Genomic DNA, 27,855 nt, shown 5'->3' with positions numbered 1-27,855 from the left:
TCCCACCCTCTTACCCCACTTCTTTATCCTTTTCTCACCATAGGTTCTTTCTGTCTGACGATGACTTGAAACTGTAGTTGTTTCTCACCCATTGCCAGCAGGGGGAGCAGGATTGGGAGCTGCTGATGGGAAAGATAAAGGGATGTCATGTGATGGCTGAGTTTTGCTCAGGAACCTTTGACAGTCCTCTTTTGAGGACTAGAGACAGAAGGTCCCCAACACTAGAACTCTGTTCATTTTGGTCAGTGTTACAGGTTGTTATGCTGGGCGGGTCTGATGCAAATTTCCTTTTTCTAGACAAGCCATTGGTATAGCTAAAGGACTGTCTTATCTATTTTATACTCATTACAGGGTATATCTGATGTGCTCAGTTGCCAGAATGATAGTGTCATCAGGTAGACCCACCTGGACACCTTCCCATGGCAGGTTTCAGCATGACCTATGTGCCTGCCTCAGTTTTCCTTTGGAATTCACCTATAAAAAAGGAACATTGTCTTAGTGGCAAATTCAAACCGGTTTATTAATATAAAGTGCCATAGTCCACAGATCCCTCGTTGTAAAAACCAGTTTCTCTGAAATGCCCCAAGTAAAACAAGATTACAACACAGCAGCTCTTTCAGAGGTTGCCATTCCCAGGTCATCAACCCAAGAGTCATTAACCATTCTGTCCCAGTTCCTTTAGCTCCTGTTCCAGGGCCCCACTCTCCAGGCCTCCTACCTGAGAGTTCCAAGACACACTTCTCTCCCATGATTCTTCTCTGATAGCCCCAAATCAGGTCTCCTGTGGCATAACTCCACCACAGTGCCCCACTCAACCAGGCCTCCCTGCCTCTGACTCCTACCCCTGCTCCTAGGATCCAACCTACAGTATCAACCCTCTTGTTTCAGGCTCAACTTCTGTTAACCAGGCTAGGTCTTCTCCCTTCTCCCTAAAGGTCTCTGCATGAGTTTTCTTGGAATTCAGCACGTGTTCCCCAACTCTGGCCATTCCTCACAATCAATTTTTTGCTCTTCCCAATGGCTATCTGTATCAGCTCTCCTCTGCTGCCGCTTCTCCCTGGATCTCTCCTTTCTTCCTCAGGCAGCTCTCACCTGCCCTTTTCACCTACTTAGACAAGTTGGGCGCCTTCAATTCATTAGGGCCTGATGAAATACATCCTAGAATACTCAAGGAGCTGACTGAGGAGATATCTGAGTCATTAGCGATTTATCTTCAAAAACTTATGGAAGACAGGAGAGATTCCAGAGGTCCGGAAGAGGGCAAATATAGTGCCAAACTATAAAAAGGGGAATAAGGACAACCCAGGGAATTGCAGACCAGTCAGCTTAACTTCTGTACCCGGAAAGGTAATGTAACCAATAGTCAAGTAATCAATTTGCAAACATCTAGAAGATAATAAGGTGATAATTAACAGTCAGCATGGATTTGTCAAGAATAAATGATGTCAAACCAACCTAATCGCTTTCTTTGACAAGGTAACAAGTCTTGTGGATGGGGGGGAAGTGGTAGATGTGGTATATCTTGGCTTTAGTAAAGTTTTTGATACTGTCTTGCATGACCTTCTCATAAACAAACTAGGGAAATACAACCTAGATGGAGCTACTACAAGGTAGGTGCATAGCTGGTTGGAAAACCATTCCCCAAGAGTAGTTATCAGTGGTCCACAGTCAAGCTGGAAGGGCATATCACAGTCAAGCTGAAAGGGATGATACCAAGCTCGGAGGGGTTGCAAGTGCTTTGGAGATTAGGATTAAACTTGACAAACTGGAGAAATAGTTTGAAGTAAATAGGATGAAATTCAATAAGGACAAATGCAAAGTACTCCACTTAGGAAGGAACAATCACGTGCGTACAAAATGGGAAATGACTGCTTAGGAAGGAGTACTGCAGAAAGGGATCTGGGGGGTATCGTGGATCATAAGCTAAATATGAGTCAACAGTGTAACGTTGTTGCAAAAAAAGCAAATGTAGTTCTGGGATGTATTAGCAGGAGTGTTGTAAGCAAGACTTAATAAGTAATTCTTCCGCATTACTCTGCTCTGATAAGGGCTCAGCTGGAATATTGTGTCCAGTTCTGGGTGCCACATTTCAGGAAAAATGTGGACAAATTGGAGAAAATCCAGAGAAGAGCAACAAAAATAATGAAAGATCTAGAAAACATGATCTGTGAGGAAAAATTGAAAAAACTGGTTTTGTTTAGAGAAGAGAAAACTGGGAGGGGGGGGGGACATAACAGCTTTCAAGTACATAAAATGTTGTTACAAGGAGTAGAGAGAAAAAATTGTTCTCTTTAATCACTGAGTATAGGACAAGAAGTAATGGGCTTAAATTGCAGCAAGGGCAGTTCAGGTTGGACATTAGGAAAACATCTTAGCTGTCAGGGTGGCTAAGCCCTGGAACAAATTGCCTAGGGAGGTTGTGGAATCTCCATCATTGGAGATTTTTAAGAGCAGGTTGGACAAACACCTGTCAGGAATGGTCTAGTATCTATTTATTACTTAATCCAGCCTTAAGTGCAGAGGACTGAAGTAGATGACCCCTCAAGGTCCCTTCCAGTCCTACGCTTCTATGATTCTTCGGTTCTCTCTCTCCGGCAGCTCTGACTCATCAGGCCTCTGTCCCCTCAAGGGCCCTGGCCTGTTCGTTCCCTCTGGGGCACCTGGCATTGGTCACTGTCCGAAGACAGGATACTGGGCTAGATGGACCTTTGGTCTGACCCAGTATGGCCATTCTTATGTTCTTAAGGGCCCACCCAGATGCCCTCTTTTAAGCCCAGCTGGAGTGAGCTGATGAGTTACAGTGCACTGGCTTCTTCTCTCTTAAAGGGACAGTGTTACCCTATGAGACATGGGTGCACCAAAACAAATAGACTAGAGATGTTCTGAGGAGGAAGAATTTGGATCTGGATTTGACTTTTTCTAGGGGCTCAACCTTTGGGGTTTAGGCTGAATCAAAGCTAAACTTCAGGTTCAGATTTGGTGGCACTTAGAAGCTTACAACCAATTTCTCTCTTAAATTTTCACCATCACAGGCTCAAATCTCATGTGAGATTTCAGCATCATCCAAACCTGGAACAGGAAAATAGGTCCCTCCCAGAGTTGCAGTACATCAGTAAGGGCAGGCTTGGAGCTGGGGAATCAAATCCAACCACCTTCCTCCTCATCCCAGCCAGATGGACGTTCTAAGGGAATCAGAGTCAGTGTTCCAGTTTTGGCTCTCTTTTTAAAATAGACCTGATTGGAAATAGATGTCAAAATCATGCATTATATGCACATATATAGAATGTTATTGAGTAAGTCAGATAGGTCCTGTGTGAGTTGCTGCAAACCACTAGTTTACAAACACAATGGTAAGTTATGTAAACCAGCTTTTTAATGCAGTAAAATATTTGACTGTATCAGAATGTGAAAGAGCAAATGTATTAAAGGCACAGATTTGATTGTGTATGTGTCAGTCCCACCTCTTTCCTACAGCCTGAAGTGAAACCTGTGTCGAGTTGTTTGTGGCAATGGATGCTTCGTGAGCTTGGGTCTAAACAGGATTAGAAGAAATTCCTCCAGTCTCCCTCATTATGGCAAAGCACTGACATTGTTAATGTCTTGTGTGTTATATATTGGCGTTCTGTGTGGCTTTGCATATGCTGGCTGTTGCCTTTCCATACTTCAGTCTGTGTTCTCTGCAGGGTAATACTCTTCCTCCTGACCTAGACCTGGTGTGCTTTGTCTGTGGGAGTCTATATTCCAAATGTAATACATTGTATTGTAAGCAGTCAGATGACTTGGCTTTGTCTGATCCCTAAAGAAAAGGTAAATCCAGGCAGGAAAAGGAAAGAAGTGATTTATCTTCTCCAGGCAAGAGTAGGTAAATAGTTACAAGCTCACATTTAACGGTTTGAAAATTGGTTTAAATTGGTGCTATTCGGGTTGTGGCTCTTTGGGGTGGCTCTTCTGAAGCCTTCAGGTTGAAGGGAGCTTCTTACACTTTGCCTAGTCTCAGGCAGAAAAAAATAGACCATGAGGGAAGTGCCCTGCTTCCTGAGACACCTGCAGGATTATGGACAGGGTTGAGACAATCAACCAGAGGCCAATTTGCCCTCCTACCAATGGTTGATTTATGCCTTAGAGCATGAGAGTTTATATCCTTAATAAATGTTTCTTAGCTAAAATAGCTATGAAAGTTCTTATCATGTCTCTTTGAATCCTACTAATCGCTTGGCCTCAATAGTGTCTTGTGGCAATGAGTTCTGCAGATTGCTTATTCGCTGTTAAAAAAAAAAATTCTTTGACTGTTAAAAGCTGATTCACAATTACATAAACACCTGCCAGGATACAAGACATTGTAGATCTAGCTTGTAATCTCTTCAGGCAGGGACTGTTTCGGTATATTTAATAGCTCCTGGCATGCTGTCAGCGTTTGACAAAGAATAAATTATCACTATTTGCCCTGGAGTAGGGAATGCATATCTGGTTTGCATACATGTGCACAATTGTGCCCAGGAAAAATACACTGGCAATATGAGCTTATGGACTTTTGTGCGAACAGATAATGAGATTGCATAGAATGCAAGTCAGTGCCAAATGCAGCCCTATACGACACAGCTCTGCACAAAGTACCAGTGGCTCTCTTTAAATCAAGAGCATAATTCCTTTTGTCTTAAATATTCACAGCGTAACCCCAAACCTGGTGACATTTACTCAGGTCCCAGTCTGTCTCACATAAAAGACAGTGGGGGCCTTTCCAATGATTTGCTGGCATTTACAGACCTGAGCCCCTTTGTGGGTTGCAAATGAACTGTATAAAACTTGTGGCTTTTTTCCCAAAACTGGAAGGAACTTGGCAAACATGAACTCTGTTTCCCTTTGAGTCTCTTGGCTGTCTTTGAAATCAAAACTTGAAGCAGGTACAAATCCCAGGCCGATTGTAACCAAAGAAAATGTTTCCTTGACCCACCTTTTGTGAAGCATTATAGTCCTAGTAGTTTGGAAGTGGGCAATCGGAATCGACCACTTGCAGCAGAACCAAGAAAAGACACTGATGGTTTGTAGTCACTTTGTGAAACATGGAAACTAAAGTTAATCTGTATCCAGAGTTTGAAGAGAAAATCTGTTCAGCTGTTCAGATAAGAAATTGCAAACAACATAAATTCAGCATTCCAGAATGTATCCCTACCTCCTTTATCACCCTCACATATCTAAATCCATGAGTTCATCAGAACAAAAGGAGGAGGTTTAGTAACATATCCTGTCTTTTCCTTGATAAAATGCATCTTGTCACATTAGTGGTCCGAATTCAAAGACGTGCAAGAGGCCTTATGATAATGGTATCTCTGAGCCACAATGCAGTCTGCTATCCTAAATCTAATTTATGGCTTTACTGGAAACATCTGGATTAGGCTTCATTTTGTTTAGGGTGTAAGTCTCTGTTCTAGCATTTTAACCCTCTGCCTCAAAGGATATATCTAGCTATATCCTGGATCAGCAATGCTTGTATTGGGGCTTCTGGCTGGGACAACTTGTGCTGTTCTGAGGGCTGAAAGATCAATGACCTTCTGAGGATGTTAGCTAGTGCTAATCTTAGTTTGTGCTAATCTTTTCTGCCATACACAGTCTAAAATCTGGTAACGTAGGTTTTGTTACAGTAAATGATTTGCGGATCAGATAAGGGTACCACTAGGCACATTCTTCCTGAGATTCTTTCTCTCCATTCCTTCTTGCAGTATATCATAAGGGAAATTGTGGAATATAAACCCAGGAAAGGCAACCCTCCTAAAAATGATTTAGCAAAGGAAGCTGAGTAACATGGGAGGCAGCAATCAGAATCAGACTCCATGGCTGTTTACAGTTTTCCTGCCTTATCAACTGGATGCCTTGCTGGCACAGCTTGTTAAAACTGAAGTAGGTCATTAAAGACAATCAGAACTTCCATCATATTTGTTTTCAACAGTTCAAAAATCCTCATGCAGCTTCTTATCTAAACTTGCCTTTTAAGCTTAATATTCAGTTTGTTATTAAGGTGATGCAGAAGAGGTGTAATGTTTGTATTTTAAATTGTATAGATTGCTTAGATCAAAAGGTAAAGCAAGAACAATTAGAGCTAAAGGAAGCCTAGAATATATTTCTTGGCAGCATAGTCTAGAGAGTTAGGCATGGAACTGGGGCCAGGAACTCCTGAGTTTCAATATTCTGTCTCGCTGGGCAACGTTGGGTAAGTCATTAATCTCTCTGTATCTATCTTTCGCAGGTGTAAAATGGGGGAAATATGTGGGGCTTGGAAAAATTGTTCCACACCTACTGGCTGCAGGATTAAATCTACTTGTCAGGGTGGAAAAATACACTTGCCGTTATGCACCCCTGCAATTTGAAGGGTAGCATGTATATTTATGGAAATAAAGGGTAAAGATCAAACTAAAAAATTTACCAGAAGAAACTAAAATCCCATTTCTCTTTCAAGGAGTCCACTTACAATGGTAGTCTCCTTATAATTTATTATTTTGAGTTTTTCATGTACATCTGCTGATTTTATTAGGAGGTGATGTTAGGTTTGGATGGGCAGAGTAATATTTTCTTTTGAGGGGATTTAGGCTTGTGTTTTGGGAGATGAGAGCATGTTGAAAACTGGGCTAATAATGGCAAGCTGGCTTCAACGTTAACTATGGAGTGGCTACCACTACTCCATAATGAGAGCTTGTTTCTACAGAAAGTGATGGAAGTTGAAGCTCTTATTTGCCACGTGTGGGTGAGTGGATTTTTTCTAAGCCCTGCTGACTCAACCACCTTAGAGGGCTAGTGTGGTGATTCTATGCCTAAAAAACACATTCTGAAGTAGTATAGCACTATTATAACAAAGAAGCTAGGACGTATGTGTACTATGTTCTTCTATGGATAGAATCAGAACAGCTTATCAGAGACTGCAGTGGCTCTGTATGGCTAATACAGCTAAGGCAGGTGGTTCTTTGCTCGAATGGTAGAGTCCAGCGTTTCTGAAACAGGAGGATCCTTGTTCTGTCCCCACTGCCACCACAATACTCTGAGTGGCCATACAGCATAATGACAGCAAAGAAGTTTCTAGAAGATTTTAATTTGAAGTATTTCTTTGTTTCTGTCCAAAGGTTACAAGCTGACATCTTGCATCACCTAATAAATGTAAATTGTACACAGTCACTCTATGACCTGACTAGAGCTGTGAGAAGCCCAGCAGATTTCATTCATAATGGGGTCATTGTAAGCCTTTTGTCCACTGTTCTTCCCAGACTCTTTACACTCCTTGATATTTGCTTCTTAAAAAAACCCAAAACTCAAAGTAATTCAAGCAAAATGACTGATTTTTTTCATCCAGGTGAAACCAAGAGAATTATACCTGTTCCCAGCTAAATCCATAAATCTTGCCAGGGTAGTTCAAATGTGATCGATTTGTGAGTGTTGCTGGAAAGTCTTGGCAAACCTGGCCTGACTTTCAGGTTAGTAACAAAATCCAAAACCAGTTCTGCTTGGATTTGGTTTTCTTAGAAATGACTATAGAAGGGTTCTTCTTTGCTGCTCTTAGATTTACCTAGTGTTGTATTTGGTGGCTCTGCAGTCTAGTCAGATGCATGTTAGATGTACCCCTTTCTCTTCAATAGGGCTTTCTCCTAGTTTCCCCTCTGTTTTTAGGACTGTATTTTCTAATCAAATAGCCATCCTCCTATCCTAGGCAGATATAATATTAATGGTTTCCCCCTCATTAAAAAGAGTCAGTGGAGATGAAAGAACCTTCCATACTGGATAAACTTGTGATTTGAAACTTAAATGTATATTGAATAGGCTCAGCCTGATGACTTGGCAGTAGCAAGCTGGATTTTAGTTCCTGCATAGGAGATTATGGTGTGAGTCCGAGAGGCTTCCTTCTTGATTCAATAGGTATTGGGGTGGGGATCATTAATTTGACCTTCTCAGCTCTACAGGTGAAAGAGTATGTTAAGAGTGCCTAGAATGGGCCTATACCTAAGGCTCCATGTTTGTCACGGAAGTCACAGATTCCGTGACTTCTGCAGCAGCCTGGTGCGGCTGGCCCAGGATCTGCCTGGGCAGCCCCCAGGCCAGGCGCACTGGCTGCTGCTGGGGCAGTCTCAGGGCTCCCCTGCCCCCCAGCAGCAGGAGTTTGGGGGGATGCTCAGGGCTGGGGATTGGTGTGTGGGGTGGTGCTTACATGGGGGGGAGGCTCCCTGGATGGGCGACAGGCACTCCCCACCCTCAGCTCCTAGATCCACTTGGTGCCTCTGCCCACAGGCACCCCCCCTCCCCCCGCAGCTCCCATTGGCTGCAGTTCCCAGCCAATGGGGGCTGCAGAACCAGGTCCTGGGGTGGTGCCCACACAGCACGTGGAGCTAGGAGCTGGGGTTGCAGCTTCCCAGGAGCTGGATAGGGTGCCTGCCACAGCCCCTAGCCCCCCCAACCCCCGGAGCACAGGTGGCACCCCCCGTCCCCAGCACCCGAGGCACCCCCCGTCCCCAGCACCCGAGGCACCACCTGTGGTGCCCCCCAGTACCCAAGCTGCCGTCCCCAGCACCTGTGGTGCCCCTAGGGCCACCGCCCCCCCAAGTTTTAGTCAGGGGTATATAGTAAAAGGCATGGACAGGTCACGGGCCGTGAATATTTGTTTACTGCCAGTGACCTGTCCATGCCTTTTACTAAAAATACCCGTGACTAAAACATAGACTTACCTATAATTAGCAGGAAATGTTACTGTTTGAAGCCTGACACATGCTGCATGACTGTGAAAGAAGCAGATCTTTCTCCTCCCTGACCCCCTTCTGAGGGGGATAGAGAGGGAAAGTGCAGTGTTAATCTATGTGCATTGTGAGGAGTGCTCTTTTACTCTTCTGTTCTGCTCAGCCACACAAGACAAACTCCAGTCAAATCCATGGACTGTGCAAGAGCCCCATGTTGAGTTTCTCTATGGGGACAGATTCCTCTTTAGAGATTTCTAAAGGTTGAGTTTGGGATTAAGAACAACTTCACACAGGTACACCAGCCATGGACAATCAGTCAGGTGTGTTGCTTTTTTGTTTTTTTAAATCAAGATTTTAGTAACCTTTTCCAACATGGTTGGGTGGGTAGAGTACAGAATTATATGTCAGGAAAACAGCTTCTTATAATCTAAGATCTGATGTTGATCCTTGGGCAAGTCACTTAGCAGCTTTGTACTTCAGTTTCCACATCTGTAAGTAGCTTATTCACTGCCCATGCCTACTTCTCTGTATCTTGGGTACTTCTGGCACCCATTACTAAAGTGTCTGAGCACCTCACAGTCACTTTTTCAATAACCCTGAAGAGTAGGAAGGTTCCCCATTTGGGGAACTGAGGCACAGAGAGACAAAGTGGGTTACCCAGTGTCACGTAGGAACTCTGTAGTGGAGCAGGGAATTGAACCCAGGTCAGCTCCCTAAACACTTGACTGTCCTTCCTCTCACAGAGGTGCTGAGAGTCATAGTCCATTAATGTGTGTATAAGGCTTTAAGATACTCAGCTGGAAGGTGCTATTTAAATGCTAAGTACTGCTATTATTAAAGCAGTTTATGGGGCTTAGGTTAGGTGAGCTCTAAGGCTTGAAGCCAGGACCTTGGCTGCAAATCTGAGCTTGTGCGTGGAAGACTTGTATCATGCTGTTATCTGCTTGTATTGACTTATCCTAGCCCTACATACATTACAAGGCTGTAAGTGGGGCTCTTGGCAGCGGAAGCCACTGTAGGATCCTGAACCATGGGCCTCTAAATGTTTCAACAAGGTTCCTGACTTCCACATGCACCTGCGATTTGCAACTATAGATTTGATCTGTTGTGAACTGGCTGAGGGCATATGGACAGGAGATGAGTAAAGCAAACATTATGGATACTCTCAACAGCTGTGCAAAATTGACCTGGAACATCCTGTGTATAATCTAATCTATCAATAGTGTCCTCCAGGGTTTCTATATCATGTTCATCATTGTACCATCTGGACAACACTGGGAAATTGTTTCCTTATTTGCAGAAATTAGTTAGCAGAGTGTGTTGTTGTACTCTATATATTAGAGATGGACTTGGATCACACCCCAGAGCCAGGTAATCACCTAGATTTTGAGGAAGTCTGACCCCATATCTGATTTTGTGGCTTGTGCATGTTTCTGTAAGAAATTAAACTGCAAGCAGCCTCCTGCATCCAAATGTCCTATTTGTGTTTGTAAAGCATATGAAGCCTTCACATATAAGGTGCAAATTAAGTGCAAAGGATTATTGGTGAAAATGAAAAGTCTGAAGAATGGGAGAACTCACCAGTCACCCTAAGAAATGCTGGCTTTGTGTGTTACAAGAATCCTTCAGTCCCTATATAAGGACTGAGAAAGAAATTATTAGAGGTTTGGGCCTGAAGTTTGGCTGATTATAGAGTTAGCTGTCAGTGGTGAAATTGAGACCAGTTCCAGGTTGTAATTCCAAAGATTTCCACAGATTGAGATGTTTGGATTGAGCTCTGGAAATTACACAGACCTGTGAAGGGAATTCTATAATGTGTCAATAGGGGTGTCCCGTCATTTAGTACACTGAAAACCTTTCAATAGAAGCCTCTTCTTTTTTCTATATATTGTTTATGAACTAGAACCATAACACATGCTTGTGATCGAGTTTGAATCCCACTACAGTCCTACAGGAAAGCATGTTGGAATCTTAAAGAAAAGCCCGCCTTGTATTCTGTTTGCCAGCTGGGTTTCCCTCTGGCTTCAATTTGCTACTATAAAATAACTCTTAGGTACAGATACCACATAGAACCTGCCCAGTGCACTTCACATTCACTTGCTCATTTTTCTTCTAAAATAACAGCTGCGAAGAAGCTGGATTTACTGCTTCCTAATCTGATGTTTCAGATTAAACATTCAAGGATGTTCTGAAGCTTCAGAGGCTGCTGCATTCTTTTAAAATATATTTCAGCCTTTTTGTAAGACGCGTACTTTTAAATGTGCATTTTTTTCAAAATTGTTATTTTTTTTAGTTATTAAAATAGTTATTTTATGCAGAATGGTTGTATATAGCAATTAAATAATATATATGCGTATCTCCCTGTATGTGTGCTTATTTTGTATGTCTTTCCCTTCCTCTGAAACTCTGTGTAGTTACTCTAGCAATAAATAATTAAAGCCTCAATCCTGTAGAGTCTTATGCCCATGCTTAAATTACAAGCTGTCAGTAGTCCCAATGAAGTCACCAGGGCTACTCACCTCATGGAAAGTTAAACGTTGCATAAATCTTTGTAGGAGTGAAGCTTAAGAGTGTCCTAAAAAAGTAGCATCGTTAACAAATTGGGGGAGGTTGCAGGCAGTGGCTGATAGTGGTTGAAACTGAAAATACTTCTGAAAAATACATGTCCTCAATAGTTGTTTAATGTTGAGAGGGACAAATGGAAGGATCTGTCCGCAGGGAATGACTTTCTTTGCCTTAGTATCTATTATAAAGCCTGTGTACATATTAACGCATCAGAACTGTGCTTTAAGTCAATTGCCCATTAAAGTCTCTCATGACTCCCAATCTGTATTTTAATAAACCTGTCTCAAAACTGAATGTAGATTAGTTTGCATCAGCTTGGCTCCTGCTGCTGCACATTGTCAGTGAAATTCCTCATGCGGCCATGTGGTGGCAGAACAGAGAGTTGTTAATGTATCTAGATTAGGGGTGGGTAAACTTTTTGGCCCGAGGGCCACATTGGGGTTGCAAAACTGGATGGGAGGGCTGGGTAGGGAAGGCTGTGTCTCTCCACACAGCCTGGCCCCTGCCCCCTATCCACCCGCTCCCACTTCCCACCCCAACTGCCCCCCCTCAGAACTCCCGACCCATCCAACCCCCCCTGCTCCTTGTCCCCTGACCGTCCCCTATCCAACCCCCCTGCTCCCAGTCCCCTGACTGCCCCGCCTCCATCCACACCCCCGCCCTCTGGGATTCCACACCTATCCAATCCCCCCTGTTTCCCATCCCCTAACTGCCCCCGGTGCCCCCCACCTCTTATACAACCCCCCGGCCCACTTACCATGCTGAGGAGAGCATTCAGAGCAGCATGTCTGGCTGCCGCACCGGCCGGAGCCAGACACGCTGCCACTCTGCTCGGCAGGAGTGTGCAGCTTCGCCGCCCAGAGCGCTGCCCGCGCGGCGGTGTGGCTCTGCGGGGGACAGCGGGGAGAGGCCGTGGGCTAACCTCCCCGGCCGGGAGCTCAGAGGCCGGGCAGGACGGTCCTGTGGGCCAGATGTGGCCCGTGGGCCGTAGTTTGGCCACCTCTGATCTATATAAAAGCTTGTGTTACAATATTAATTCAAATGGGATAAAGTTGCAAGTTTTATTGAATAGAGGGTTAGATTTCCAGTGCTGCCACTGACCTGTTGTGTGAAGATGGGGAACACACTTCACGTCTCTGTGCCTTCCTTCCCAAGCCCATACAATGAGGATAATGATGCTTATCTACTTTTGTAGAATGCTATAAGGTCTGTGGGTGAACAGCTCTACCTAAGAGTTAAATGTTGTTAATTTATGAAGTGTGTTTTGCCTCCTAGAGCTTGGTTGTCTTTATTTAGAGACATTTCTGTAGCAGTCAGCCCTGGATTTGGAACACTTAACTAAAAAAATAATGAAATTAAGTCTCACAACATGCCTGGGAAGTAGGTAAATAGACTTATCCCCATTTTGTAGATGCTCACAGAGTTGAAGTGACTTGCCAAAGGTTACATAGGAAGTATGTCACAGAGCCAGGAATCAAACATACATCTGATTAGCAGAGGGATGCTGCATGGAAGAGGTGTGCTAAGAAGGGATTTGGGAGAGGAAAGGATGGATGTTTAGCTTTCCAGAGGAGGAAGGGAGCAATCTTTCACTCTCAAAAGGTTCCTAATTACTGCCACCTAATGTGCCTGGTATTCGACACAAAACTTCTGTGCTGCTTCATAGATATCTTCTTTGAACTGGCAGCCTTTCAGTGGGTGATGGCACTTAGTAGAACATTGTTGCTTTTTAATTACACTTGGAGGCTGCAGTGGTATTCTCTCAAAATGAGAAACCAAAGCAGTTTATAGCGTCATTCTGCTCTCTCTCCTATACACAAGCAGAGTTCTCACTGACGTGAAGGGCCATGGGACGCTTGTTGACTGTAGAATCCAAGGTGACAATTCACTGGATTCTAGGAAAGGACTTAATTCTGGAAAGACATGGTCCTTTTAGAAAAACATTTGGAACCCATCTTGTAATCTGCATTGAGTTTCTGCGCACTCATTTGTGTGAGGGGGGACACAAACTGTATTTGCACATTTGTTTGGGCAGATAGGCAAGTACAGTTTGTGGGACCACATCCAGGGTTTTGCACACATAGTGTTGCCCAAAAATTAAGCTTACAAAATCTTTGTATCAAAGGCTTGGGCATTCAAATTTTGCTCCCCCCTGGAGTGAATGACAGTGCTATAGAACTTCACTGGGAAAAGGATCGAACCCTTGGAGGTCAGGTTGAAGACATCTTTGAAATCTGATCCTCCAGAGTCTGGATTGTTGGATAGGGCTTTTTCTTCCTGACTTTGCCTAATTTGGGTTCCTAAATTATACCTGTAAAATATTTACTTACTTGCACAGATGGGTATTTTTTGTGTGCAAACAGCTCGTCCTGGGCGAAATTGCCACTTTACAATCTGCTCTTTGCAGGCAGCCATGTATAGTTGTGCTGCTGTAAAAAGTAAATCTAACTCAGACTTCCAATCGGCCTTCCAGGCTCCCCGTTGCTCCAGGGCAGAAGGAAACAGTACTGGACCCCTACCCAAAACAGCACGCATCTCCCAATGGGCTGGCACAGGTACTCTTCCAGGGTATTGGAGGCATGAACCAAGGCTCTATCCTGTTACTACCTCCTCCACCCACTTCCTCATGAGGAGAAGGTAGTGACTGTATGGATCCAACTTCCCCTTGTGCTGCTACTAGTAGCCTGAGTAAGGGAGTCACTTATGCCCCCCTTACGCCTTTGGAGGTTGCATAGGACTAGACCATCACAAGCCATATGGGTGTAAGTACTTGCTTGTGCAGTGTTGTGGGTTTTGTGTGTACACTTGCAGAATTGTGTGTGCAGAGGAAAAGTTGTCGGTGCATCTTAGCCTTCGGGATAAAGCTAGGATCTGAAAGAAAAAGGTGTGCTAAAATTGGTTTTGTTGGGTAAGGAATCCATACAGCCTGCATAGCCAGCCCTTGCAAATGGAAAGGCACTCTAAAATACTGAATTATTAAACATAGTGGGCCAAATTCAACTCTAGTGGCACTCCACTGAATTCAGTGAAGGTAGAGAATGAATTTAGAGGATGTATTTTGAAAGACAGACTCACTTTTTACAAAATACCTTCAGGGTTTGTTTGTTTTTAACGTGGTTTTATTTTATTTTTTTTAAAACGAGAAGTAGCTTATTGTGAATTTATGGCCATCTTTGTACCTTTCACTCAGTGTATGGTACTTACATGTCCCTTCTGCCCCCCCTCCCCCATCTGAGCACCTTACCGTCTTTAATGTAGTTATCCTTGTTACACCCCTGTGTGGTAGGGAAGTATCATCCCCATTTTACAGTTGGGGGACTGAGGCACAGAAAGAGGCTTACCTAAGGTGACACACAGGCAGTCATTCGTAAAGCAGGGAATTGAACTAGGTCACAGGCAAATGTTCTAACCACTGGACTAATCCTCTCACTCCACTCCTTAAGGGACTCGATAAAAATTCTATGCAGATTTCAGCAGTGGTGGTTCAAAGGTTTCTGAGGGCACCCAGGTTAAAATAACAGAATGGCTGGACCCAGTAAAATGTGGTGCCTAAAGTGTGGAGTTGCAACATCAGTGAGTGAAGTCAATTTGCAGACTCTGATTTCCCCCTGCTCCCCCCCCCCTTCATATGCACACCCTCCCTCTCTCATTTCACTTCTGACTCAGAGGACGGATTTGGGAAAAGAAAATTAGTGTAATTAAATGGCTATGTAGGAAGCTGTTGGTAAGTATTTACTTACATAAAATATGTAGAAGAGAGAGACTACTGGCTGGATTTCTTAGCATTTGCTTTTCTCGGTTTATTTTTCTAAGCAGAATATTGAGCGACGGAGATTTGTTCCCAGCAGAAAATGCTTGCAACACATTTGTCCGCCTTGGTATTAAAGTGATTACAGTGCACACTGTGAGAATTTGTAAGGATTTGTATGCTTTTTAGAAAGGATTAAGAATAAAAAAATCTAGAATAGAAATGCTGTCTAGCTGTATCATTGCACTACACACCAAAGTTTCTATGTTGGTTTATTTTTGTATTCTATAGTATATATTGCACTTTTTGTTTCAGCAGATTTTGTTTTAAAGACTGTAATCTAGCTGTGAAAGCCAGGTGAATTGAAATGGTCACAATCCATCTAGAATCCCTGGAATCCTATTTAGTAGCAAGCTTGCTATACTTTTAAGAAAGAGATATTGGGGATAATCTGCCATTCTAGAATGTTGCTTAAATAAAAGGATAAATAAAATCATATCATCATAGCATTCAAGGATCTCGATTGCATTTGTTCATACTTGTTCTGCCTGCCAAATTCTAATATTGGGCAAGTTGATTTGGTCTCTGATTGTGTTTGTGTAAACTCATCATGGAAATGCTATTTTCAGAGCAATTCCAAGAACACCTTCAGTGTGAAATTATTTTTGGGGGGAACTTCATCATTTATTTGCTAGGCAAAAAGATTTCATAATTGGCCACTAGAAAAGGTTTTAAAATGCAGAGCTCACTAAAGTCAAACCACTAAATGTGAGTGATTAGTGGCTTATGTTGCTATAAAATTGCTTGTACTAATTTACAAGTTCATAGTCTTTGCGGAACACAATCTTAGCCCCTTTAAACACAGCATTTAGAAAAACTTCAATCCACTTTTTATTTTTATACCAGATGTGTGCTAAAGCAGAAAAATAGCTTTTACTTTATTCAGTGGTTCACACTAAAACCATGGTATTTAGCATTAACCTGCTGATTGTATTTGGCACTGCACCAAGATACACTAAATCTGCAACCGTGAGGGTAAGAATGATTCTTGTGTGTTTTTGTTCTGTTTTTATTAATATCTTAAAAACCCTCCTGGGGCCTGATCTAAAGGCCATTGAAATCAGTGGTAAGATACCCTTATGGATTCTGATCAGTTCCCTTCAGAGCCTTTCATCTGAGGATCATCTATGTACAGAGTGGTTTTCATTCATTTCACCTTATGTTTTGCACACAGCAGTACGTTATGTCCATGTGGAAACAATTGCTTCTGAAGCATTTTGTTCACATAAAGTAGTCCCAGGGGCCACTCAAAATATTTGAATACTATAAAATACATGAGTAATCATTGGAGGGGGATGGTGGAGAGTCTGTTGCTGGTGATTAGGCCACTCACCTGGAATGTAGGAGACCCAAGTTCAAGTCCTGCTCCAATGAATATTTATTTACATAAAGTGGAACAGTTTCAAGAGGAGAGATTGAGAGAGATTCAACCCAGAATATTATATAGTCTGGTGATTAGGGCATTTGTATGGGAAGAGGGAGACCCAAGTTGAAATCCTTGCTCCAGAGGGAGGATTTGAAACTGGATCTCCCACATCTCAGGGTGTAAGGGTGCAACCACCACCTGAGTTTCATGTCCCCCAAAATGATTTTTTCAACTTTCTGTTAGCGGAGAATTTCCCCAAAAATTCATTTTCAGTTTGACCTGAACCATTTCCCCTCCCCCCATTTTATCAGAACTACTAATGAACCGAAAAATCAGTTATTCACCCAGCTCTACTTTGGATATATACTGGTGTATGTTAGATCCATTTTTTAATTGGAATTGGATCCATTTTTTAAACATTGTTTATTTCTGATATAATTTTTGATTATGCAAGCTTTCTGCCCATTGTGAGATTGATATTTAGGGTCATATTTTGCCCTTGTATATAGCTGTGTAGGCAAATAGACTGTAATATCTTCAGAACTGGAGCTTTGCTCATACTGTCCGTTTAACAACTAGCACACTGTTGCTATAAAAATAGCCTTGTGTGTGTTATTGGCCTATGTTGATGCTCAATAGGCTTTCCAGCTGATTAGTGGCCTAATTGGTTGATCAACTTTGCTAATTACTTGTGTTTCACTGTTGGGTAAAGGTGGATTTTAGGCTGGATCTTTCAGAAGCACTCCAGGGAGTTGGAAATCAAAGGGAGATGGGTGTATGTTGAGAAGGGAAGATCATCTGGAGAAAAGAGAGATTCAAAAAAGAAGACTAGGAAAGAGGATGATGGGAAGGAAAAGGTGGATGAACAACACAAAACAGGATTTGGGCCAATCAAGAAAATGAAATGTGGAATAACAAATACAAAAGTAGCACCTAACTGAATATTGTATGCTGATGCCAACAAAGCACTCTAGTTATGGATGGTACAAGATGGTAGTGTTTTTCTTTACAATAGTCAAGTATTTTCTTTACACTTTGTAGAAAAATTGTAGAACACAGTAATTCCAACAATTCTGTTAACCAATATAGAACAGATTCTCCATTCATTTATAATTGAGTAAATCTGGTGAAATTCCATTGTAATCCTGGATGTTGCTCTGGAATTCCACAGGTGAGACAGAGTAGAATTTGGACCTGTATGTATTTCATTAATGTGAAGCAAATTTAAAAAATCTTTCGCTATTCAGACAAGGTGTATGACTTTAAAATTATGCTAGTGATGACCACTGTCTCTTTTCTTTTCTTTTTTTCTGTAGACCATCTTGTCTTGCACTTACGGCCTGACAGAACTCCGCACCTTGCAAGATTGGGCCCTTAGGTTACAACAAAAAGTCTGCTTTTGCAAACCTGCTCAGCAGAACTGTCATTTTAGACAGGACAGAGCAGTGGAGAATACAACATTATGAATACCTTTGATGAGTGAATGGACTAGACCTCATGGGCCAAATTCATGCAGGTGTAACTCCACTTTCTTCAGTAGAGTTACACTAGGGATGAATTTGGCCTATTAGTTTTTTTTCTGCCCCCAACTCCTTTGATGTAGAAGACATTCATTTTAATAATAGATCTTAATCTTTTGTCCAAACAATGGACCCTTCCAAAAAGTCCACAAGTTCTCTACTGAAAACTTAGTATCTTGTCTGTTTTTGTATCCTTCTCAGGAAGGAAAAGCTAGTGTTAAAGAACCAGTTTTCTGTAAGAAAACCACTTCACCAAAAGATAGCAGGACTAAAACTTGCTCTTCAGTGTGTTTATGATTGAATACTCTATCCTGCTAATTTACTCAGGATGGGCACAACCTTAGTCCAATAATAGTTCCATTGACTACTTATGGATTAAGGACCTCCTCTCTGAGTAAGGGTGGTAGAATCTGGCCCTTAAGTATAATCTGTTTTCTTGGACAAGCCTTTGAGTTTTTTCTTTGCAGCACTGCAGACTCAAGTTTAGTTGCTTACTCTCACAACTTGGAAAATCATCCTGTTTCATGTAAAAGCTAAACTCTCACTCATTAGATACCAGTTGTGGCTCATCTTATTAGCGTGGAATAATAATGGTCAAAACCTGCAAGATATATAACGAAATCGGACACCTTCACATTTCCTACTTGATCTATTAAGGATCCCCCCCATCCCTAAGACCTGTTAAGAAGCTCTACATCTCTGCATTGCTTTTGGAATGTTCCTTCATGGATTTGGAACCAATTATATTGCTAGGGACTGGATACAGGCAAATTTCCCCTTGTAAAATTGGTGCAGTAGTTTCATTCATAAAGTGGGTACTTAATCATGTGTTTTAAAGAATTGCTTATATTGAACGTATAGATCCATATTTTGCTCTCATTTGAATTAGTGCATATTCTGAATAAGTGCATTGCAATCACAGGATTTACTCCAGGATTTATTCTTGTATAAATGAGGGCTAAAGTTGTAGTGTAATTAATCTTATACCATGATTAAAGCGGAAATATCTTTTTATTCCTCTTTATGTAAGTCTGACATATTGCAGCGTGAGAAGTCGCATGGTTTTCTTTTATAGTATCTTCACATATGTATATACGAACATAAGAACAGCCACACCAGAACTTATCAATCATCTGTGCTGTCTGGTATCCTATAATTGCCAAAAATCAAGGGAGATTTTGGTTTAACTCCCTTCATCTAACATATGCAGGCACTGAACCTAACTGGTAGCTTGAGGGACATCTCTTCCTAACTACAACTGCTGAGTTCTGAAGCGTTGTAGCTTGTAAGCACGAGGACTTACGGCCTTTTCAATTTTTATCCTAGATAGTGTGATTGCATGTGCTGCCTCCTTCCTATCTCTCTCAAGACTCATTTCTTCAGTCTATTCTTCCAGCACTAGCCACTGACCCTTGCTTTCATATTTCACTTTATAATCCTTTTAATTTACCTTGCATTCCAACAAATAATTCTGAATAGACTATACAAACATAGGCAGAGTTTAACTTCTGTATTGGGGGGAGTAGAGGTCTTAGTAAGTATAGCTCTGACTTTTGAATTTACCGATTATCAGTGGTACAATGTACTTGAAATCACAAAGATGGCTTATGTTTATTATATAATCACTTTGTTTTTTGTTTTAATTTAATTATTTGACATGTTTACCAGATACACTTCTACCTCGATATAACGCTGTCTTCGGGAGCCAAAAAATCTTACCGCGTTATAGGTGAAACCGCGTTATATTGAACATGCTTTGATCCACCGGAGTGTGCAGCCCGGCCCCCCTGGAGCACTGCTTTACCGCGTTATATCTGAATTCGTGTTATATCGGGTCACGTTATATCGAATTAGCGGTGTACCACTAAACAGAACTGAGCACTTTCATGTAACTATGAGTCACTGCTCCCTAGTTTTAGAGCTATAGAAGCATTGTCTTAATATAGAAATAGACAGGTCTCTACACATTCGCTTGATAGTCTGACAAACAAATAATTTCCGCTGCTGTAGAAACACTGTGAGCAGCTGGGCCAGACACCTAATGGCCCAAGTATGTTGTGGGCTTGTGAAGGCTCCCAAATGTTTAGGCTACTATTGAAGTATTTAAATGAATGTTTGTTTTGATAAGATATTATATATAATAATAAGGGTAGGACTTTCAACAGTACTGAGCCTTAGAGCTGGGTGGGAAACAATTTTCCTATCCCAAATCAGCCTTCTCTTCTCTCCCCCTCCTCCCCCCCCCCCCCCCCCCCCCCAAAAAAAGGTAAACCAAAAATCTGAAGGAAAAAAAATTCAGATTGGGCCAATTGAAATGCTTCATTTTGATCTTTTCAAAAATCTTTGTTTAGATTTTAACCCTTTTTCATTTTTTTCTTACTTTTTTTTTTTACTATAACTTTCATTTAGAGACAAAAATCATTTTGAACCAAAAAAACCTTTTCATTTGGAAAATGTCAAAACAGGATAGTTCAGCAGTTTTGAGACAAGCTTGTGAGTTTACACAGAGCTCTTCTTTAGGTCTGGGAAAAGTATCTTCCCCAGACCTGAAGAAGACAAGCTCTGTGTAGCTCAAAAGCTTGTCTATCACCAACAGAGGTTGATCCAGTAAAAGATATTCCCTCACCCACCTTGCCTCAGTGAAAAGATTGTCCTTTGTGCATACCTAGTGGGCCTTTCCCATGAGGCAAAAGATAGCATCAGCAACAAGCCTGTGGACTGGGATGCGGTAAAGCTGGGCTCAATTCCCAGCTGTACCCCAAGCTTCCTGGGTGACCTTGGATGTGTCAATCAACCTCCCTCAATTCCACATCTCTGAGGTGGGTGTAATAATATGTACTTTGTCTATCTTGTTTGTTTAGATTGTTAGTCCTTTGGAGCAAGGACTTTGATTTGGTGAGGCTTTGTACAGTGCCCCACAGACTAGTGCTCCAATCTCAGTGAGCATCTAAACGCTACTGTAATACCAATATAAATAATAATGGGACACAGAATAAAATCTGAGGTGCTTCTCACATGCATATACCACGAAAGACCAGGAGTAAGTTGAGCTACGATGTTCAACTCTGACTTAAAAGTGATTGCTCCTTTTGTGACCCATGATTGTTGATTGTGTATTGTATAAAAACATCATGCTGTGTGGTGTGGTGTGCTATGTGAGACAGGAAGCACGTAACAGAAAATTCAGTGTTCGATCACTGCCTTTTACATGCAACTCTTGCTGGAATGTCACTTTGATATGATTTTTTTTTTTCTTCCCAAACTCCAGCTATGCTTCAGCTGGTTACGTGCATGCTTCGCTTATACATTTGTCTTTCTTTCATTGCATGTTGGTTCCTCCCAAACTTCAGAGCCCAGGTGATGCAGTATTTACTGCAAGAAGAAACATAATGTTCACAGAGGTGATCAAACTGCTACTGAAAAAAAACTCCTCACTTTGGTTTGCTACATGTATATAAATTTAGATTAAACTCTACCCAGAATTAACAAGAGGAGAAAACCAGTGAAACAACACCCTCGGCAGGGAGGCACTTGCACCCAGGGTGAGGGTGGCCCATTATTAATACCTCCTTTCCCTAATGATAGAGGCAGTGAGTTTGGGGGAAGGGTCTTCTTCATGTGGCCACAGTGGTCATTGTATTTCCCCGATGGTCACATGCCTGGGGAAGTTTCATGCGCCTTTGGAGCACCCCCTCCCCAAGGAATTTGCCTGGCTGCACCCCAAGTGGCACTTAGAGATGTGGGGGAGCAGGAGCACCCAACTGGAGGAGGGAGCCCCTGGAGTCCGAGCTGCCCTCTCCTCCCACCATGCACTGAGGGGACTGGGCTGCGGCTGGCAGATCCAGCGCGCATCACTGCTGTGTGTGTGTGTGTGTGTGTGTGTGTGTGTGTGTGTGTGTGTGTGTGTGTGTGTGTGTGTGTGAATGACTCTGGCAGGCTCTGGAGCACTGCGATTAAAAACTCCCACGGCTGCCTTCTTCCATCCTCTTTTCTCTGCAAACTGTGTCCCCTTCCCCGGCGAAATGACCACAGCGGCTGCAGCCCCAGTGTAGAAAGGGCGCTCCGTGACCAGCATGAGCCTCCTGCTGCCCGCACCCGGCCCGGAATACAGTTTGGGGGCAATGCTCCTGCATGCCTCTCCCATCTCTGCCTATGTATAAAAACTCTGGAATTAACAGTGCAGGTATCAATCATACACATCTCTTAGTCTGTTTTTGACAACTTTAGTTCTCTAGGGCAGGGGCCTTGTCCCTTTGTAGAGCACCTTGCATGCCAACTGTGCTCTGTAAAATATAGTTCTCTAGAATGGGATTTTCAGAAACACTTAAATGATTTAGGAGCATAAAACCTATTGAAAGACAGTGACAGTTGTGTTCCAACTTACTTAAGTGCTTTTGAAAATACCATTCTTAATCCTTTTATTTAGAAGGAGATTGGGGATTTTGAGGGAATAGTAAAGTGGATAGTGGAGGGATACTACGGGTGGGATTGTTCTGCTTCATTCTTAGCAGAGGTCCCAAACAAATGTGAAGTCCCCTTGAGTTCTGGGAGAATCTACTTCAAGGGCCAGTTAACTTTTTTTTTTTTTTTTTTTTTACATGAATGGGGGTTTGTTTTTTGTGGGGGGGGGGGCAGGGGGGAGTTCCTATTCTTTTTGTTTTGGTTTCGTTTTGTTAAAAATAATCCACAGTGTTTGTTTATTCCTTGCCCTGTCTAATCAACAGTCCTCTAATATCAACTCTTAACTATAATATAGCATGAATTTAATGATTCACTTTGTATTGATAATTTGAGATAATTTTCTCCAAGTTATTTCTTGTAAATTCCTGGGACAGTTGGTTGACCAACACATAGGTACTGGTCAATGACCCAGCTTCCCCATTAATCATTATAGGGAGCAAATCTGTCAAGCTTGTTTAAGGATTTTGCATTTGCAGCATACATTTACTTAACAAAAATTTCTAGAAGCTTTTTCCAGAAAATAGTTGTAAAGTTTTGGAATCCTGATTGTCCCTAGCATCATCCCTCTCCCCCTACACCAGTAGTTCTCAAACTTTTTTGTACTAGTGACCCCTTTCACATAGCAAGCCTCTGAGTGCGACACCTCCCCCTTCTACATTAAAAACACATTTTTATATATTTAACACCATTATAAATGTGGGTGGCAAAGAGGGGTTTGTGGTGGAGGCTGACAGCTTGTGACCCCCCCCATATAATAACCTTGTGACCCCCCCGAGGGGTCCCGACCCCCAGTTTGAGAACCCCTGCCCCCCCCCCCACACACACACGTCCCACTGGTTTCAGAGCATAACCCAATGAATGCCAATCCTGCCTTGCTTCGCAATGCTAGGAAGCTGTCTCATCTGGGGATGAGGGTGGACAAGGAGTAGGAGCTTAATGGATATGTTTGGGTAGTAGAGTGAAAACGACTATGGCTACAGACCCCCCTATCTGTATTTGTATTAGAGCCAGGTTTAAATTCTGTTCTTGCTAATGGTAATGGGTGTCAACACGTTTTCCCTAAAGAGTGTACACTGGGTTGCAAATAGTCTTGGCAAATTATACTCTAGATTCTTCCTCTTTTCCACCCCCATCTTAAAGCATGCTATCGCAAAACTGTTTATAGTACAGTTAATTCCTGTCTGCACTGAACAGGAAAACCATATTAAGTGGAGACAGGCATCGTCCAAATCTCTCTTCTGTCTGGATGATTTTTACCTATTATCATTGCAAGTAACTCTTAAGGTGGGGTAGCTGAAAGAGTCTAGAGAGAAATATATATTCTTTTTCTCCCCCAGCTGACTTAGTTAGTGCATTGAACAGCATTTTGTATAGCGTCCATGTCACCGTCTCCCCTATATAGTTTAGTCAGTTTTCCTTGTATTATGGATCTGTCAGAGAGCATCAGGGGACTGAAAAAGTTAAATAAAAGAGGAAAACGTGATTCTAAAACCACAAAAATTGGCAGGGGTAGACGCAGAACCTGCAATGACACTTTTGTTTTAAATTGACCAGCTTTCGTGCTGATGCCCCTGTAACACTTGGCCACTTAGACATGCAACTGAACATGGTGCTTGTGCTGCACCTTCCCAGGGGGAGCTTTTGTAGGCTCCCTAATGTGTTGGGGGAGCATGCAACCTGAGAGGGGGCAGACTGCTCCCTATAGCATGTCTGACATGGGAGAAATGGAGCTGTAGCTTTGGCCTTTCCCCACTTCCTCTAGGGTTGTGGGCAATCCCTGGGTTGTTTGTTTTTTTCCATAGCATGGGTCTTTTGAGATGGCATGCCCTCTGCATCTGAACAATGCAGCTCTAAATTTGCACAGTTCCTGCCTATTTAAGTTAAACCTTTACTGCCTAGTTATGTATTTATATCTGTTATAACTGATATCAGAAACGGAGGTAGCATGGGTTAATGGATGGGGCACTGAACTGGGACTTATAAGACCTGAGTTCTATTCATGACTCTGCCACTGATCTGCAGTGTGACCTTAGTCATTTTCCCCCTCCTGTTCTTTGTCCATCTTGTCTATTTATATCATAAGTGTTTTGGGGCAGGGACTATGTTTTCCTGTGGGTGCGTACAGTGTTCAACATAATGTAGCCCTGATATTTGTTGGATCATCTAGGTGCTGCTGTAATACATCGGCAGTGTGATGTACATAGACGTTCCACAGTGAGCTGTCTCTGATGGGACAGTTATCCATAATGGGACTTTTAAAAATGCCATTTCAATTGCAATCTGGTGTAGTTACCTCTCTAGCTTTGATCTCCTTGCTTTTCCTCATGCATGTAGAAAGCCTTTACTTTTCCTTTTGGAAATTAGGGGTTTGGAATGTTTGCAAAATAAGTATCCCTTGTGTATCTGCAGTGTGTTTCTTTGGAGGGAGATTTGCAGATATTTCTTAAGATCTTGAAAGCGTGGTATGAAAAATCAGACTTTCAGTATTCACCTCTGTAACTTAAATCCATTGGAAATAGAACTCTCTTTATGTCACATGTATTTGTTTAACATTGGCTCTGCTTTTACAGCCTATTGATTGTCCGTGTATTCTACGCCAGGAAAACCAAAGAGTCATATTGTTAAAAACAATTTTAAGTGCACTATTACAGTTAAAGCACAGCTGAGAAGGGCGTGCTTGTAGTTAAGGTACTGGATTGGGACTTGGGAGATTTGCATGAAGTTCAAGGCTCTTACTGTTTTACTGTGTGATCTTAGGCAACTCACTTAAACTCTTAGGGCCTCAGTTCCCCATCTGTAAGATGGGAATAATACTTGTCACTTAAGACTGAAGGCTCTTTGGGGCAGGGATTGTCTCTTACTATGTGTACATATGGCACAACCAAGCCGTCATCTTAGTGGCCCCTAGTTGCTACTGTTGTATAAATTATAGTAACAAGTCAACATTTTACTTCTTGTTTCTCTTTCTCTTTGAAAGCTTTAACCATGGGGGATGTGAAACTGGTGTCATCGACTCGTATTTCCAAAACCTCTGTGACGCTGGAGCACTCATCTCTCAGCCCCTCTGTCCCAACAGAAGCACCAGCATTCATTCTTCCTCCTAGGAATATCCGGGTGCTGCTGGGAGGCACGGCCAGATTTGAGGGGAAGGTAAGAAATACATAGTGGGGCGGTAGAGGGGCTTTTCACTTCACTGCTCTCTCCTGTCATTTCACTGAAGGTTCCTGTTGGGTTGAAAAACATAAGAATCTGGTTAAATATCTTGTTGACCCTCATTCTGACATGAAGTCACCCCTTGCCAAGTGATAGCTGGTATCAGAGACCTTACCATGTCAGTGGAGGATAAAACATTGTTGCTATCTTACTATGTACTAAGTGTAAACTTTGGGCAGTCCCCATTTTCCCTGCCTCCATAATTGTCATCTCTGCCTCCATAATTGTCTCTAATTAGAGCCCAAGGCAGAAAACATGCTCTCCCATTGTTGGCACAGTTCCTTCTCTCCCAAAACTGCTTCTGCACAAAACCTTACTTTTAACTCAAAACTAACACAGCAAGTCTTCCCAAGAGTCAAAAGCTGCTCATATTCTCTAAGAAAAAGAACTTGAAAACCTACGTGTAACATTGCCACCTGCCATAACTATGTATTAATCTGAAAGCAAAGCAATATTTTCAAATAAAGCACAATTAATATATAATTTATTTATCCCAAAAGGACAGAGATCTGGAGAGCTAAAAGGGGGGGAAAAGCCTCCAAGATTTGTACAAAAAAAACATTTTCCTTGGGACTTTCTGTATTGTCTGTACTTGAATCTGTATTATCTTCTTACTCCGTCACAAATAATCTCTCCTCTCACTCTCATATCCCAGTTATCTCCTTTTCTTTTCCATCACTCCAAATCTCACTTCTGGAGCTGTCACCCTTTTCAATCCTCTCTTCTACCCTGCCTGGTTTTGTCCTCCTTTGGTTGCGTGCTGACAGCTGTGTATTTCAGGATTAAATGCCAACAGGGTCAAATCTAAAGATTCCTTTTCTTATATCTTGAATAAAACATTCCAATCAATAACAATAGGACTCACATCCTTAATGAGGGACAGTGGCGGGCAACCTGTGGCCCGCAGGCCGCATGTGGCCCATCAGGGTAATCTATTGCGGGCCGCAAGACATTTTGCTGATGTTGTCCGTCTGTAGGCATGGCCCCCTATGGCTCCCAGAGGCCGTTAGTTCGCCGTTCCTGGCCAATGGGAGCTGCAGGAAGTAGTGGGACACCAGAAGTTGAGAGATGAACTTTTTTTTGATCTATATATAATAGTCCGGAGTGGGAAATAATAGAGCACATGTTCTCTTTATTAACTTGTGCAAAGAAGCTGGGCTCCATTTAATTTTTAGTCAATTAAATCATTGCTTTAAGTCAACATGTTCTGATCTGCCCGATCCATTGTTTATAACCTAATCTGGTCAGTGACCTTTACATTTGATTCAATTTTATTATTGTTTATAAACCAATGGGGTCATATTGGTGTCTTGCTTGTGGTTCTAGTCCAATGCTGTTGGAGCACTGCAGCTGTGTGCAGTGCTGTTAGACTGCCGCTTAATAGCCATAGTCTTTCAGATAGCAATCTGCATACTTCATACCATATGTGTACATCTTTAGTTGGTTAGTGCAATGTTGCTCTTTCTGTTACTCTGACATTCCAGGGGCTCAGAAGGACAGTATTTGCTACTAGACAGTCAAACTGCTGAACATACTTCAGTTTTTCTACCCTAGGAAAAATAGGCTATAGATGTTATGATGAATCATTACTGATACTGTGCTTCATCACACAATATAAATATTAAACTAGACATGCATTTTAAAAAAAATTAAAAAATGGCTAGACAGGAGATTTTCTTTAAAGAGTTCTTCTGCAATGGAATTTATCTTATCAGAAAAGAACAAACATTTTGAGACTCCAAGACAGGATATCAATTTCATATTGTGATTATCTTATATACTCATTAAGAGAATTTATGAGAAATCCCAAAAATCAAACCCATTGTTTTTCTTTTTCACATGTTTTCAGGTGTGACAGTCTGTAAAGTAAGTTACACAAAATGAAAGTCCAAAAGTTGAAAAAAGAAAGTAGCTCATAAGTCTAGGAAACATGAAGTTAGAAAGGAACAGATGATGTTGTCCTTAAAAGAAAGCTGGGTTGGTTTGTTTGGGTATTTTCCCTCCGAATTTTTGTGACAACTGTGGAAAATTCACATGTATCTGAATATTCAACTCAGTTTTCCACATGGGAAATGCATGCATTAGGTGGCATATGAATAGAACTTTTCTCTGGGCGTGCGCTCGCTCTCTCTCTCTCTCTCTCTCTCTCTCAGACACACACACACACACACACACACACACACACACACACACACACACACACACACACACACA

General features: G+C 42.1%; 1 protein-coding gene across 4 annotated transcripts in view; it reads left to right on the top strand.

Moving 5' to 3' along the window:
• MYLK (myosin light chain kinase) overlaps positions 1–27,855 on the top strand; it is a 306,953-nt gene that overhangs the window by 69,023 nt on the left and 210,075 nt on the right. For 2 of the 4 annotated variants that reach the window (XM_024215842.1, XM_024215846.2), the window contains exons 1-2: positions 14,910–14,997; positions 25,406–25,578. In XM_024215842.1, the coding sequence (XP_024071610.1) occupies positions 25,414–25,578 (165 nt within the window). In that variant the 5' untranslated portion in view covers positions 14,910–14,997; positions 25,406–25,413. Of the gene's footprint in view, positions 1–5,716; positions 5,896–14,909; positions 14,998–25,405; positions 25,579–27,855 lie in introns of those variants that run through there. The other 2 variants (XM_024215844.1, XM_026647402.2) reach the window with 2 other exon arrangements.

This window comes from Terrapene carolina, unplaced genomic scaffold, assembly GCF_002925995.2.
Source record: "Terrapene carolina triunguis isolate 2854851 unplaced genomic scaffold, T_m_triunguis-2.0 Scaffold62, whole genome shotgun sequence".
NCBI classification, from domain to species: Eukaryota; Metazoa; Chordata; order Testudines; family Emydidae; genus Terrapene; species Terrapene triunguis.
This window is presented reverse-complemented; position numbering and strand designations above follow the sequence as displayed.